This window comes from Pangasianodon hypophthalmus, chromosome 17 (genome assembly GCF_027358585.1).
Source record: "Pangasianodon hypophthalmus isolate fPanHyp1 chromosome 17, fPanHyp1.pri, whole genome shotgun sequence".
NCBI lineage: Eukaryota > Metazoa > Chordata > Actinopteri > Siluriformes > Pangasiidae > Pangasianodon > Pangasianodon hypophthalmus.
The window spans coordinates 5113196-5127174 of record NC_069726.1 but is presented as its reverse complement, the minus strand read 5'-3'; the positions used below and the strand labels follow the sequence as shown (position 1 = coordinate 5127174).

Here is a 13979-nt window from a genome sequence, read left to right as displayed (position 1 = left end):
ATCCAATAATAGTTATGTGTAATGTCGTGGAACGTCTGAAACAAATTAGTTTCTGTTATCGCTTATGTTATAACCGCTATAAAAAGGTCATCAGCCTCTCTTTTGTCTCTCTAAGTTAATAGAACAAAAAATACAGCTTGTCTTCTTACTGTGAAACCACAAAATAGAGCAAAGCCCTCCGTCCTGAAGACTCTTCCCCATGTCTGAAAACGTAAAAAATATCAGCTTTAAGTGCCGACACTATTATAATATATTCATGTGGTGCGTCCACCATACAAGTCTCTTGTCACTGAGATGTGACTATAGAAATGTTCATGTATTACAACAGGCGCATTAATATATACCTGTGATTTTTCTTGCAGCTGTAACTACAGTAAGAGCTGCTATAACAGAAAATTAATCAACACCTTCTGATCAATCAGATTTGAGAATTAAACAGCTGTGGTGTAGTAATCTTTATTTATAAGCACTTTCATTTTGGGTTTAAAATCACAAAATGCTTTACATAAAGAAGACCTGAATGTCAAAATAAAGTATTTATGATAAGGCACATTAAAGAACCAGTGTCCAGTAAAAAGTATATTTAGCAATATATATATATATATAGATATAGATATAGATATATATATATTGTTCATAGCTCATCACTGTCTCTTTATATATATATATATATATATATATATATATATAAATATAAAGAAGAAGAATTCAGAGATTAACTGCAGTGTATTTTAGTAATAAATGTAGATAAATGTGTATAAAAGCACTTTATTACTTTATTTATTTTGATAGTGCTCTATGTTGCCGGTGAAAACACTCATCTACCAATAGTAACTCCTCACCAGTTTTGAATAAACGGCTCCTATAGGTTAGTTTAATTGCGCTGCCGAACTCTTCTCTCCCATTGGCTAGCTTTATTCCCACCTGTTGAATATTCAGTTCAGGCTCCGCCCCCTACTTCCCTGTTGCTGCACGAAGTGTCACTTCGGCTTGTTCCGGGTTAATTGTGCTCTCTTTTGCAGGCTACCTTTTCCCCCCTCTCGTTTTATTTTTTGCTTTTTCCTATTTTACAATGTCTCTCTTATTAGATAATCAGTTCTCCGAGCTGCCTGATACCAGTGAAATTGCTACAAAGTCGTTTTTGGACTCGGTATCCCATCTTCCGTCTTTCTTCGGTGAGTAACGTTAGCCTGGTAAGTAGCCTGCTGTTGATGACCAAAGTGTACCACAATGACAAGTTATTGGAACAAGACCCAAGCTCCTCCTCCTCCTCCTCCATAATATGTAGGTTTATTAATGCGAACATGGAGATTTTAGGGGGCTCCGAGTTTAAAATTAACCTGACGAAAGAGCTAACAAAGATGGTAAGCTAAAATAAAGTTGTGTACTTATCGAGTTCAATGCAGGACCTTTTTTTGTTTTGAGTACAAATGAAACTTAACCTTGAGGCTGTTTGAATAGATAAGTGTGCTCGTAAGGGCTCCCCTATGAAGTCTCGAATGGTGCAGTCCTAAAAGTTCGACTAATTAATTATTCATGAGCGTGCTGCCCTGAAGCCTACGCCAAGTTCCAGGTTGATGAATTTATTTAAAAAAAAAATCAGAAATTAGTATTGATCATTGAAAATGGCTGTATGTAAGGGGCGTGGCCACGTGGGAGGCACAGGGTGACTCTGCCACCCTTTAAATAAGCCTTTGTCAACCCAAGGCTTTATGTCAAAATATAAGTATTTTACAAGGAATATAATATTATACAAAGAATAAGAGGAATAATAAAAAGACTTTTACGCCCAGATACCTGTTAGAGTCAGAGTTATAAAATCACTAAGGTCGACGATACCACTAATATTGTCACTCTGAAAAGTCTATCACGATCATATATCACAATATCTGTATCGTATTGTCATATCGCCCAGCCCTGATACCTAGCACATGTTTACTTAAAGCATCATAGTAATAGTGTCATAGGTACTTTAACCTAATCCCTTCAGTATTAAGAACTATCAAACAACGCTGAATCTAATACATTAATGTCATTGTGTAGTGGTTCAGTTGTGCCAAGATGCAAATCAGATATTCTACAAATAATAATTTGGTGCTACATGTTCGTGCGCTCTTGCCTCCCTTTGCCATCAAACGTCTAGAAAACTGGACACACCACGCTGCTTATTTATGATCATGTCATTTTTAAGAGCTTTACATACCACCGTTACTTTACTTAAGACTACAGTATGCACTATATGGCCAAAGGTATGTGGACATCTGACCATTACACCTATATGTCAGCCTTCACCAAACTGTTGCCATAAAGTTAGAAGCACACAATTGTATAGAATGTCTTTGTATTCTGTAGTGTTGCAATTTCCCTTCACTGGAACTAAGGTGCAAACCTGTTCCAGCATGACAATGCCCCTGTGCACAAAGTGAGCGCCGTGAAGACATGGTTTGCTAAATTTGGAGTGGAAGATCTCGAGTGTCCTGCACAGAGCCCTGACCTCAACCCCACTGAACACCTTCTGGGATGAACTGGAACCCAAACTGCACCCCAGACCTCCTCACCCAACATCAGTACCTGACCTCACTAATGCTCTTGTGGCTGAATGAACACAAATCCCTACAGCCACGCTCCAAAATCTAGTGGAAAGCCTTCCCAGAAGAGTGGAGGTTATTATAACAGCAAAGGGGACTAAATCTGTAATGGGATGTTCAACATGCAGCATGTGTAATAGTCAGGTGTCCACAAACTTTTGGCCACATAGTGTATTTTCTTAGATTCATGACACAATTTTCAAACCTACATTTGTAGTGATTATTTCAACACTGGCAAGTTTTTCTCTACATGTAAAACATTATCAGTATAATACTGTGATTACTAGGAGGTAACATCTCAGAAATGACCTTTGTCCCAGAGCCTAAGACTCCAAAGACCTTTTCATTGAAAAAGGTGTGCCAGTATATGGCGGTATATAAATATGTTTTTATTTAGCATTTCTGGAAGGAGTCTCCAGTATCAGCACCTTGAACAGGGTCAGTTAGGACAGAGGAGTGTGCACTTTGCAGTGTCTCAGTAACAAGACAAGGTGTGTTTTTGTCTTATTAACCTCAAAAATAGAGGCTGTTATAACGCAAGTCATAACTAACTTTGTCGCAGATTTTCCACAACATTAAACGTAACTATAAATGGTTAAAAATATAACTTGACATTTATTAATCAGACGGAAGCTGTAATCAGCATACTGCTGTAGTATAAGAGGAATAAAACACTCCAGGACATGCTGTTATTGGAAATAAATCAGCTTCAGGGTGGTAAAGGCGCTCATATCATTTGGTGCTTCTTTATTCCAAACCTTCACGTTTTTAACAGAGCTCTCAGTATTTCTGGTATAAAGACACAGCATGTGTAGCTGCCACTTAACTGAATGTGCAAAGTGTTAAAGTTTTCTCTTTACCGTCAGTCTGATTTGCACTTTCTGTTCTTTTTTTGTTTTAACAGACTGTCTCGGTTCCAAAGTTTTTTCTCCCATCAAAGCCGACATAAATGGTAACATCACAGTAAGTGTGAATCTCCTCACCTCAACACTTTTTCTCTCAAATATTCAGATAGATTTATACGAGCGCTCTCTGATTTCACTACTTAGAAAATCAGAGCTGTATATGACTCCGATCCAGTGAAGTACGAGACGCTTCAGAAGATCCTGGAAGCTGAGAAGGGCATGTACGGGTCCGAATGGCCAAAAGCAGGGGCCACGTTAGCGCTCATGTGGTTAAAAAGGTGAGAAGATGAGAATTATTCCTGTTTTTAACTCACCTTTTTTCAACTGTAGCTCAGAAGGGCACGTCAATGAGTGGTCAAATGAATGGACACTTGCAGGGCGAGGCTTTTACAATGAAGTAATCATATTTACAGAATCATATAGACTTCCTAATGTGCTAGAATGCTAACTATGTTTGCTGATTACGTAAAACATGACCATCATTTTGAGTTGAATTTAGATTTTTTTGTTGTATACATTTTTAACAGAGGGACAAAACATTTCAGGACATGCTGTTATCAACTGTAATCTGTGCTGTATCAACTGTAAATTGTGCTGTAATCAAACTTTGTAGTGGTAATTTGCCTATATCAGCATCCCCTGTTGTGATACATTAACATATTAACTTTACCACATTTAACAAATGTCACTCTTTCATTCAATTTCCTCCTGCTTTCCTGTCGGAAGTGTTCGGTATGTTGCAGAGGACTGTTTCTGAAATTCAGCCCTCGCCATTTGCTAACTGTTTTCCTCAGAGGCCTGCGCTTCATTCAGATCCTGCTGCAGAGTTTGGCAGATGGCGAGCGAGATGAGAACAATCCCAACCACATCCGTGTCAATATCACTAAAGCCTACGAACAGGCGCTGAAGAGATACCATGGCTGGATAGTACAGAAGATTTTCAAGGTAAGGGATAGAAATAGAGATTGAGATGGAATATAAATGACTTTATTAAGGAAGGCAATGTGTGTATCCACAATAGGTTGTGTAGTATCAAATTTTTATACATCAGATCCTTGATATAATATCCCCAATACCCCAAAGTAGAGTTATTGGAGGTAACACTTTGAATTACTTCTGAAATTGGGGAAAAAAAAAAAAACTAAGCAATTTCTTATAATATTAGAAAAACATCCACAAACATGCTTTTACATTTGATTGCATAAAGTATTGTAATTAGCATCATGAATTTATTTAATGTTTATATACAAACCACTTATGGGTTTATCATACATATACATATATTGCAATATATGTTTAGCGATGCTAATTTTAACAGTTAAGAACTATGGTTCTTATAATGGACATCTTGTAATGTCTGTGATATTACTGACCGTGTTTAATACTGTGGCATATTGTAGTAGTAGTAATAATAGTAATAATAATAATCATCATCATCATCATCTTTATTTATATAGCACCTTTATATATAAAAAAACAGTTCAAAGTGATTTACAAAATGACAATTGTATAAAACAGTAAAAGAATAAATGGGAAAGGATATTTAATACAAGAATAACTTAAATAGAACATTAGAGCATTAAAAGATATATGATTAATAAATATCTAATTAAAAACTAAATTCAAACTGAAAATATGAGACTAGAGAAAGGGAGAGGGAGGAGTGACTCCTTACAGGCTGGAATTCAGCTCTATAATGGCACATGCCTAATAGTATTATTATATAAGCGTCAATGTAATTTAATCACGAGATCAGTGCGACGTGGATAAATAATTTATTAAATTAGTACACAGTAATATCCTACTGTATTAAATCATCTGAAAATTCCTTCACATTAGTTATTTGGGCATTGTATCGCATTGACATTTCATCGTTTGGCTGATGCCGTCATCCAAAGTGAATTATTATGAAAACGGGATGCAATTCAAGCATACAGCTGAGCGTTTGAGGTTTATGCCGCATTCGACGGAAACTAGTAACGCTGAATTTTCGACTTCAGTCTAGGAAAACTAATGAAATCACTCCCCTCTACTTGGAATTCCTACTCAGAAAGGTCTCCTCAGCATGCGGCACCAGATCGACATAGCTGCTCACAGCACAGTACACAAAGTAACACTTCTTTATTTTAAATGACTTATACTGTATATACAAGCGATCAATCAACACACAGACATATTCACTTGTTAAATCTACTGACTAATAATATACCGATTTTTACCCACTACAGATAGCTAGCTAGCTTGGTTTTTTTCCCCCCCCCTCACTTTGTAGCTCAAACACACAGAGATTGAAAATGTTAAATCTGAGTTAAGTTGAACGAGTGTCTTGCTCAAGGGCCCGTAGTGGCTGTCTGGCAGTCCTGGGATTTGAACCCCAAGTTGGGTGCAAGTACTTTTACAGGGCAGTAAGAGCTCAAAGGGTTCAGATCCTAGACTTTGGGTGAAAGTGTCCCTGGGGATGCTGGGATTGATGCAGGAATGCACCCTGAATGGGACACCAGTCTTTCTCAGGACATGATGCACACACACATTCCCACACTCATTCACACCTAGGGGCGAATTAGAGTGGTAAATTCACCTACCAGCATGTTTTGGAGAGGTGGGGGATCCCAGAGGAAACCCGTACAGACACAGGGACATGAGAAATTCCACACTAACAGTAACCCGAGCTCGGAATTGAACCGGGGATCCCTGGAGTGCCACCCCAAGGTGTGTAGATAGTGTAAGTGAAAATAAAAGTGTATATTATATCTAGAGCATATTAATAATACTGTGAAAATTAAATAAATAAAATGAACATATATTTAAAAGCCCAGTAGACAAACATACAGAGTGTTATAGAAGTAATAAATAAATTATTAGTAATTAAATAAATTATTTTAAAACAGTGTGGTATATGAGGTAGTGTTGGTGCCTTACAGGTCCAGCATGCAGGGTTTCTGAGCTTGAGGAGTTTTGTGTGCTCTCCATGAGTCCATGTGGTTTCTTCTTCCTGTTTCTCTGGCAGACAAGCAAGTTGAGCAACCAGATAAAGAAAATAAATCATACTTCGGATTGAATTTTGCAAAACAACACTTTGCATTTAGCGTGTATGTTTATACTCGGTGAACTTCATGGTGGTGTGACAGACCTTGATGCTGTAACTATAGAGCATGCTTCTCGTTCCGAATCCCACCGTCTGCTGCACCCCACACATCGGCCGACGCGCGATGTGGCTGATGATAGAAACATTTTTAATAGCTGAATTTTTTAGTGTGCATGGATGACATGTGTGAAAACACTGAAGAATCGAGAACATCGAGAGAAAATAAAGACAGTAACCAGAGTATGTGTGAAGTGAAGACAGAACACTATCTCTACATCTCAAAGCCAAAACATTCGCCAACGACTTGCTGATGTTTTGTCAAAGTCACAAACACTTTGTGATGCATCTAAAACTTTATTAGGAGAAAATATTTACAAGTTGTCCTGTTCCTGGGAATTCATTATACTCACTCAGTTCTCTTGTTCCTTATTAATCCATGTAACTATTTATCTAGATGGCCACATGTTATTAAATTAGTTTAGCTACCACGTTTCAACCTATTCAATTACATTTCCAGCCAACCTTTATACATGTGATTGAGCAGCACACTGGAGAGTCCACTTACCAAGTGGGCAAGCTAATGAATTTAGCATTTGAAACATAAACAAATCTTCACAGTGGTGCGGAAACTGTAACTTGATGGTCGAAGCCATTTTGGGTCACATGGCAGCAGCACAATGCACAAAATCATGCAGATACAGGTCAAGAGCTTCAGTTAATGTTCACATCAAACATCAGAATGGGGGAAAGTGATCTCAGTGACTTTAACCGTGACGTGGTTGTTTGAGTAGTCCACAAATTCACACACAGCAGTCTCTAGAGTTTACACAGCATGGTGCGAAAAACAAAGAACATCCAGCGAGCAGCAGATCTGCAGACAGAAACCCCTTGTTGATGAAAGAGATCAGAGGAGATAGATAGATAGATAGATAGATAAAGCTAGACTGGTTCAAGCTGACAGTAACTCAAATAACCACTCTTTACAACCGTGGTGAGCTGAAAAGCATCTCAGAACTCAGAAAACCATGAGGTGGATGGGTTACAACAGCAAAACACTGCGACAGCTTCTACTCCTGTCAACCGTGAACAGGATTCTGAGGCTACAGTAGGCAGAGGCTCACCGAACCTGAACAGTTGAATATTGGAAAAACGTGACCAGGTCAAATCCACAATGTTTTCTCTCTGCTTTAGGCTGCACTTCTGGCTGCGCCATACAGGTCAGACTTCCTGAAGGCTCTATCTAAAGGTCAGGCGGTGGCGGAAGAAGACTGCCTGGCGAACATTTGGCAGTTCTTGGTGAACTTTACCACCACTGTGGACGCCATTTATGAGATGTACAGAGTGATGAATGCTGAGCTGGACTACACGGTGTGAAGGGTTGTGTCATGGTGCCTCTCTCAGGTCAGACAGCATTCCACTGGAAATAATCAGTACTCAAAATCAATGCAACTCTCATTTTATTATTTGTATTTTTCATTTTTGTTTTTGCGGTGAGAGAATTTTGTCTTAGCATGGATTATACAAAAAAAAAAAAAAAAACTGAAGTGCATTTGCATATGGTGTCTCTGAGCAGAGAGATGCTGAACTTCCTAATGTTTTAAGACTACTGTATCATAGTGTGTTACAGTTATGAGAAGAACTTCTAACTGGTTTGACGAAAGCTGTTACTGGTTTGACAGAAGCATGCTTCTGGAAATCTAGAGGAAATCCCAAACGCTAGAGTCTAACAGAAGAGTCATTGCAGTAACCCCTGAACTCAAAAAGCTGATTGAGAAATGGTTTTACTCCTTGTACATGGCTGATTGCGTTCAAGATACACAGAATATATGATACAGTTTTCTCTATGATACGTTTTCTCATCAATCATTACTTAAATTTTAAGAACTCTTCTCTTAAATACTAGCATTTGGGACAGATCTGTGATCCAAACTTACTGATATCTTCGGATGCATCTGAATAATAAGAGCCAGATGTTTGTGTAGTAATAATAATAATAAGAAGAAGAACTATTTATATAACACATTTCATACAAATGAAATAAAAATAAGCTTAGAAAAAGGAGGGATAAATACAAAATATAAGAATAGGACTGAACCAAACAAGGATTTGTGATTCTTATTAAAAAAATTAAAAAATAAGTAAAAATGGAAGATAAATTATGACAGAAAATAAAATCTAAAGAAAAGGTATGTTTTTGTAAACTTAACAGAAAGAGTTCCAGTGTTTTGGAGCGCTAAAAGGAGCCTTAACACTCCTTTCGTGTTTTTGTTAATTGGACAGAAAGTCGTCCTGCATTTGATGATCTTCGACGTTGATTTCTGTGGCTCATATTCAGTTAGACGTTCTGTTATAATAGCGGTATCAAATTATTTATAGCTTTAAAGCAAATAAAAAAAATTAAGATCTATTCTTTATAACATTGGACATTGTCGTAAACGCGTTGTTGTAATTCAAGTAAGAGAAAACAACAACAACAAAAGAATAGGTCCTAACATTTCGTGATTGGATGTTTATTAGTTTCTCCCTCTTTGCACTTTACCCAGAGGGAAAACATTTCAGTTTTGTCCTCATTTATATTTTAACAAATGCATAAAGAAGTGCCTCGCAACAAATCAATAATTTCCCATGTCTGTGATAATATTCATTAATATGCAAAGATATTGGTGACTAATTTTTATATATAAAGCAGTTTGCAGTTTTGCTATATGATTGATATTACTGTTCATACAAAGACTGACTCGTTAACTGATGATGATATCATACATTCATAATCCTGCATACTGACAGCCCAGGGTTTGCTGCACAAAACCGATGACTAAGTTGCTGGCTATTTGATTATAATGCTTATCTGCAAATTGATCATTTACGAGCGTATATATTTACACTCTCAGGGTGTACAGATTGTAAAAGTATATACTGTTCTGTATATTATTGAATGAAGCAAGCAATTTTAGCAATCATTGTGTGGTATATTGTGTCAGTTAATGGAGATTTATGTTCGATTATGAAAATAATCATATATTACTGTTACAGGTTGGCATGATGTTTGATTTGCACTTTTTGTGTCATTCATGTGAAACCGTGTAAATGAATGCAGAAAGAAAGGGTTATAGCTTTCCAACATTACAAAACCTCACTCTCAAGTTTATTCAAAATGCAATAATATTGCATTTTATATATATATATATATATATATATATATATATATATATATATATATATATATATATATAAATGTATGCATGTATGTCTGTGTATGTTTCTGACTGAGATACAATATAGAATTATTCTCATAACTGTCAATTTGGTACACTGACATATACATTAAAACTGAAATAAACAGTGCCTTTCTTGCGCCATTAAAGATTATTTCTAGCTGCAAGCCTCTGTCACTGCTGTCAATAATGTTTTGTGTTACTGTGCTAAGGTTTTATTACTCAATACTGATATTCTAACGTTTTTAATTAAGGTGTATTTTGCTGTTGGGCCACCAGGGGGCAGCATGAAGCTGCATATTTTCAATGAAACGCATTGAACGCAATGAAATGTGTCTACTTATTTTAATATTATAAACAGACAGAAAGATGTAATTATTGATTACCATTAGACATTTATTTAACCCTTTTAGCCCTGTTTGTTTTCTAGGCACAAAAATTACACACTGAGAAATAATTTAACACGTTTTTCGCTAGTCATGCATCTGTTCAGAATCTTTTCCCATGTAACGTTCAGTAGGCAAAGCTCGACTCTGATTGGTTACTCCGTGGTCTGTGACAACCAATCAGCGAACTGTAGCTTAATTTGAATAAAATGGAAGCATATGGTTATAATTGATGCAGGTGTAAAGAGTGGGAAAGCATATCAAGTTAAAAAACTGGCATTGTAAATTAGAGAAGATTGTTTTTACAGTGTTTTATGGGATTCTGGACGTCAGCAGACATTAACAACAGGAATTCTTTCCAGTGAGTCACACTTTCAGATGCTTAATTTTTTTTTCTTATAAAGCTGGCTGAAATGGCTGGTCTTCACCTGTTTGAAGCTTAAACTGTTTAATGAAATCATACTCTGCAATGTGATCATAATACTTTGCACTGTCTTTGTTGTAAAATCTGTTTCACCTAATGAAACATCCATTGTGCTACATATTGCATTGATAAACACAGTAACAAATGATCTTGTATTATTATATTATTGTACCTGCTACATACATTTTCACTGCTCAACACAAAATGTTCCAATTTTAAGCAAAAACGTGAAGTTTAAGAATAGATTCCCAACACTCACCTAAAAGAGCCGACTCATTGGCTATGTTTACATGCACATCAATATTCTGATATTAATCGGAATTTGGCAATATTCTAGTTAGTATTGAGTCATGTAAACACCGTGATCTGATTGTCCGATTCAGATTACGACAATAATCTGATTCCCCAAATTCTGATTCCCACCTCTGGAATATGTCTATTTTATTCGGAAATTTTTTTCATGTAAACACCTTATTCAGAAAATCCACTAAAAGGAGATACATGTGCATGCTGTTTGTATGAGATACACCTCTCTATGTAAATTATGACTTAAGCTAAAGGCTAAACATGCACAAGTTTACACATTTATTTCATTATACAGTAATTTCAATATTACATTTGTAAACACTCTTGGGCTTGCAATGTAATATGCTGTTTCTAGTTTTAGACATTATATATTTAAAATGACAAAAAGCTATTTTGTAGGTATTCCTTTTATAATTTTACGCTTTAGCATGTCCAGGAAAACGGTGAAAACATTTTGATGATTCATCCTGTATTCAACAAATTTGTGTCCAATCAAATGCTCTCCAGTACACACTGGTCCCGCCCCTGTAAACAAACTGAGTGAGACAAATCACGCTACAGTCGCAGCTAATAAGCGTCAAACGTGGACCGTTCTTGCTGCTGGAAGTAGCCTGCTCAGGGTAACTTTGTCTAAAATGTTTTAAAGTTTTATAGTAAACTGAAAACTGATGTGGCTTGAAATATCAGCATAAGCAGACTTTAGGGGGCAAATAAACTGCAGCGAGTAGAAGTGTTTTGCTATGCGATTGAAACTAAACTGTCAGACACTCAAGATACGTTTGTTTGGCTCATCATTCCTCCTCATGGACCGGTAGCATCTAGCTCGCTGTCAAAAATTCTTGATGCAAAATAAACAAAAATACTCAAGTTTTAACTCAGCACTAGAAATACAGTTGGCTAACGTTAGGTAAAGGATGCTCTGAGCGATAAAATGTCGACTAACTTTTATAAATTTGTAATGCAATTAATGGCAAGTATGAAATAATACCAGATAACTTCACATCTAGTTACTTTTTAATTCTAACGTGAGTTAACTTGATGGCTGTGAATGAATTCAGCGTGGAATTCTATGTTGCTGAGTCTCCAACAGTTCTTGAAGTTTAGTCTCAGCAGTGTTGACAAAGGTGAGGTTCTTTCCGTTGCTAGAGAAGGTGATAATAATGCCAGCGAAGGTGATAATAATGCTATTCTGTGATAAACAATTGGCTGTAAGGCTTACAGGAAATCATTTTATCCTGCATCTGTTTACTCCTGGTTTTCTGTGTTGAAAAGATGGCTGGCGTTTATATGTGTGTCTGAGCTCATTCCGCTCCAAAATCTTAATCATGGCTCAAACATACAGTGTACGACTCTTGCGGGCGTTGAAGTCTGCAGTGCCTTATGGGTAATTGACATCCTCTGTCAGCCACTGGGGCAGCACCATATCACTGTATGAACACTCAAAAACAACTAAAAGTTTTGTTACAGTGCAAATTTGGTATATTTCCCAAATGGCTGACCTTCTACAAAGAGCAGTACCTAGACATGAATCCTAGCCATTTAAGACATAGTGCTAATCTATAGAGAGCTACATTAGCAAACAGCAGGCTGGTCTTGTTATTGAGCTGCTTCTGAGCAGGTCATGGCCTCCGGTATTCAGACTAAAATGAAGCCTGTTTAGTAGTTAATGGTTTCCGCTTTCTCCTCAGCAACACGGCTCTGCGTGTGTGTGTGTGTGTGTGTGTGTGTGTGTGTGTGAGTCTTGCTGCCTGAGGACAATGTGGAGCTTGTGGCTCCTCTCAGCGGAGACCAAATTCCCTTTCTGCATTAGCAGGACCGGTAATCCCACAGTTTTAAGAAGCACAGCTGCTGCTGAGGGGAAACGAGGCCATAAAGTAGCTCGCCTTATAAAGATTGAGAACTCTCAGTCTCTCACTTAACAATGACGAGCATTCAGCTGTTTTTTTTCCTACCATTTACCACAGTAAACATTAAGTTTGCTGAATGATAAAGCCAAATTGCCTATTTCCTATGTAACAGGCTACATAGGGAATTACATAATGTCTGTTTCACCTTGTAGTGCGCTATACACCCAACAGGGGAGCATAGAGGACGCACGTGGAACCGGTTTTTAAAATTTAACACGTTGCAGTCAATAACTTTTAAATATTTCACTGGATTTAATTTGCAGAATGTTTGCATGCTACTCTAGACTAATGATTTAGTGCAATGTTGGTAATTATCTTCTCATTTGGGCGAAGCCAGGCTAAGACAAAGCCATGAGGTGAATGGGTCTACCTTCTGAAGGTATTCATTTTCCTCAAAAGCTTCTTTTGTATTTTGGGAATCTTTATGCTTATATGCGAACGTTCATAACCTTTCCATCAATCGATGCTATAACTCAAGCAAATGAACGTAATATGTTGGACACACGGTCATTTTTATGTAATTAACTACAAGAAGATATAAATATAAGAATTAAAAGTGCACGAATGGCCAAAAAAAATTGTCCAAGTCAAAAATAGGAAACATGGAAACCCGAGTTTCTTCATTGTGAAAGACGTATGTGTCTTAAATACATTAAAAAATATTTAATATTTATTAAACATGGCGGCATGTTGTTTTCGGAAAATAATCAACAACAGGGTGGTGTGTTGTAACCGACCCCAAAGTTGATTATGTTCCTATAACAGCAGACCCCAAAGTGTTTTATTCCTCTTATATCACAGCAATTTGCTAACGATTAATTATTTTTTATTATTTATTAAAGAACACATATGTTGTACATTTTATCCATTTGTAGTTATGTTTAATGTTCTAGAACAAGTGCATAACTGCAAAACAAGTTAGTTCTTGTTATGAATTACATTACAGCAGCTATAAACAGTCATCACGTCACCAGCCTCATCTTAAAGACTTCACCTTGTCATAAGATGTAAAGTTACAGCTCTGATTGTTACAAAGCACTGACACTGGAGACTCCTTACAGAAAACATCAACATATCAATGATTACATGTGTTTTTTTTTTTAATTGTTTACATTAACCAAGCGTTTATATACAAGTTCTTGTGAATGAGTTGTTAGTATAGA

At 36.8% G+C, this 13979-nt stretch overlaps 1 protein-coding gene across 1 annotated transcript; it reads left to right on the top strand.

Annotated features, from left to right (window-relative positions):
• The first annotated feature begins 946 nt into the window (after positions 1-946).
• On the top strand, positions 947-9788 carry gltpb (glycolipid transfer protein b). The gene is made up of 5 exons (XM_026943729.3): positions 947-1175; positions 3493-3551; positions 3638-3771; positions 4288-4438; positions 7770-9788. Exons 1-5 carry the CDS (start codon positions 1073-1075, stop codon positions 7950-7952), a joined length of 630 nt encoding a protein of 209 aa, XP_026799530.2. The 5' UTR covers positions 947-1072; the 3' UTR covers positions 7953-9788.
• The last annotated feature ends 4191 nt before the right edge of the window (positions 9789-13979 follow it).

What these genes read in the sequence shown, in the direction of transcription:
- gltpb (XM_026943729.3), top strand. Translation starts at nt 1,073, where the DNA reads ATGTCTCTCTTATTAGATAATCAGTTCTCCGAGCTGCCTGATACCAGT. An exon ending in GCGCTCATGTGGTTAAAAAG is followed by an intron (nt 3,772 to 4,287) that starts GTGAGAAGATGA and finishes TGTTTTCCTCAG; the next exon opens with AGGCCTGCGCTTCATTCAGA. An exon ending in TAGTACAGAAGATTTTCAAG is followed by an intron (nt 4,439 to 7,769) that starts GTAAGGGATAGA and finishes TCTCTGCTTTAG; the next exon opens with GCTGCACTTCTGGCTGCGCC.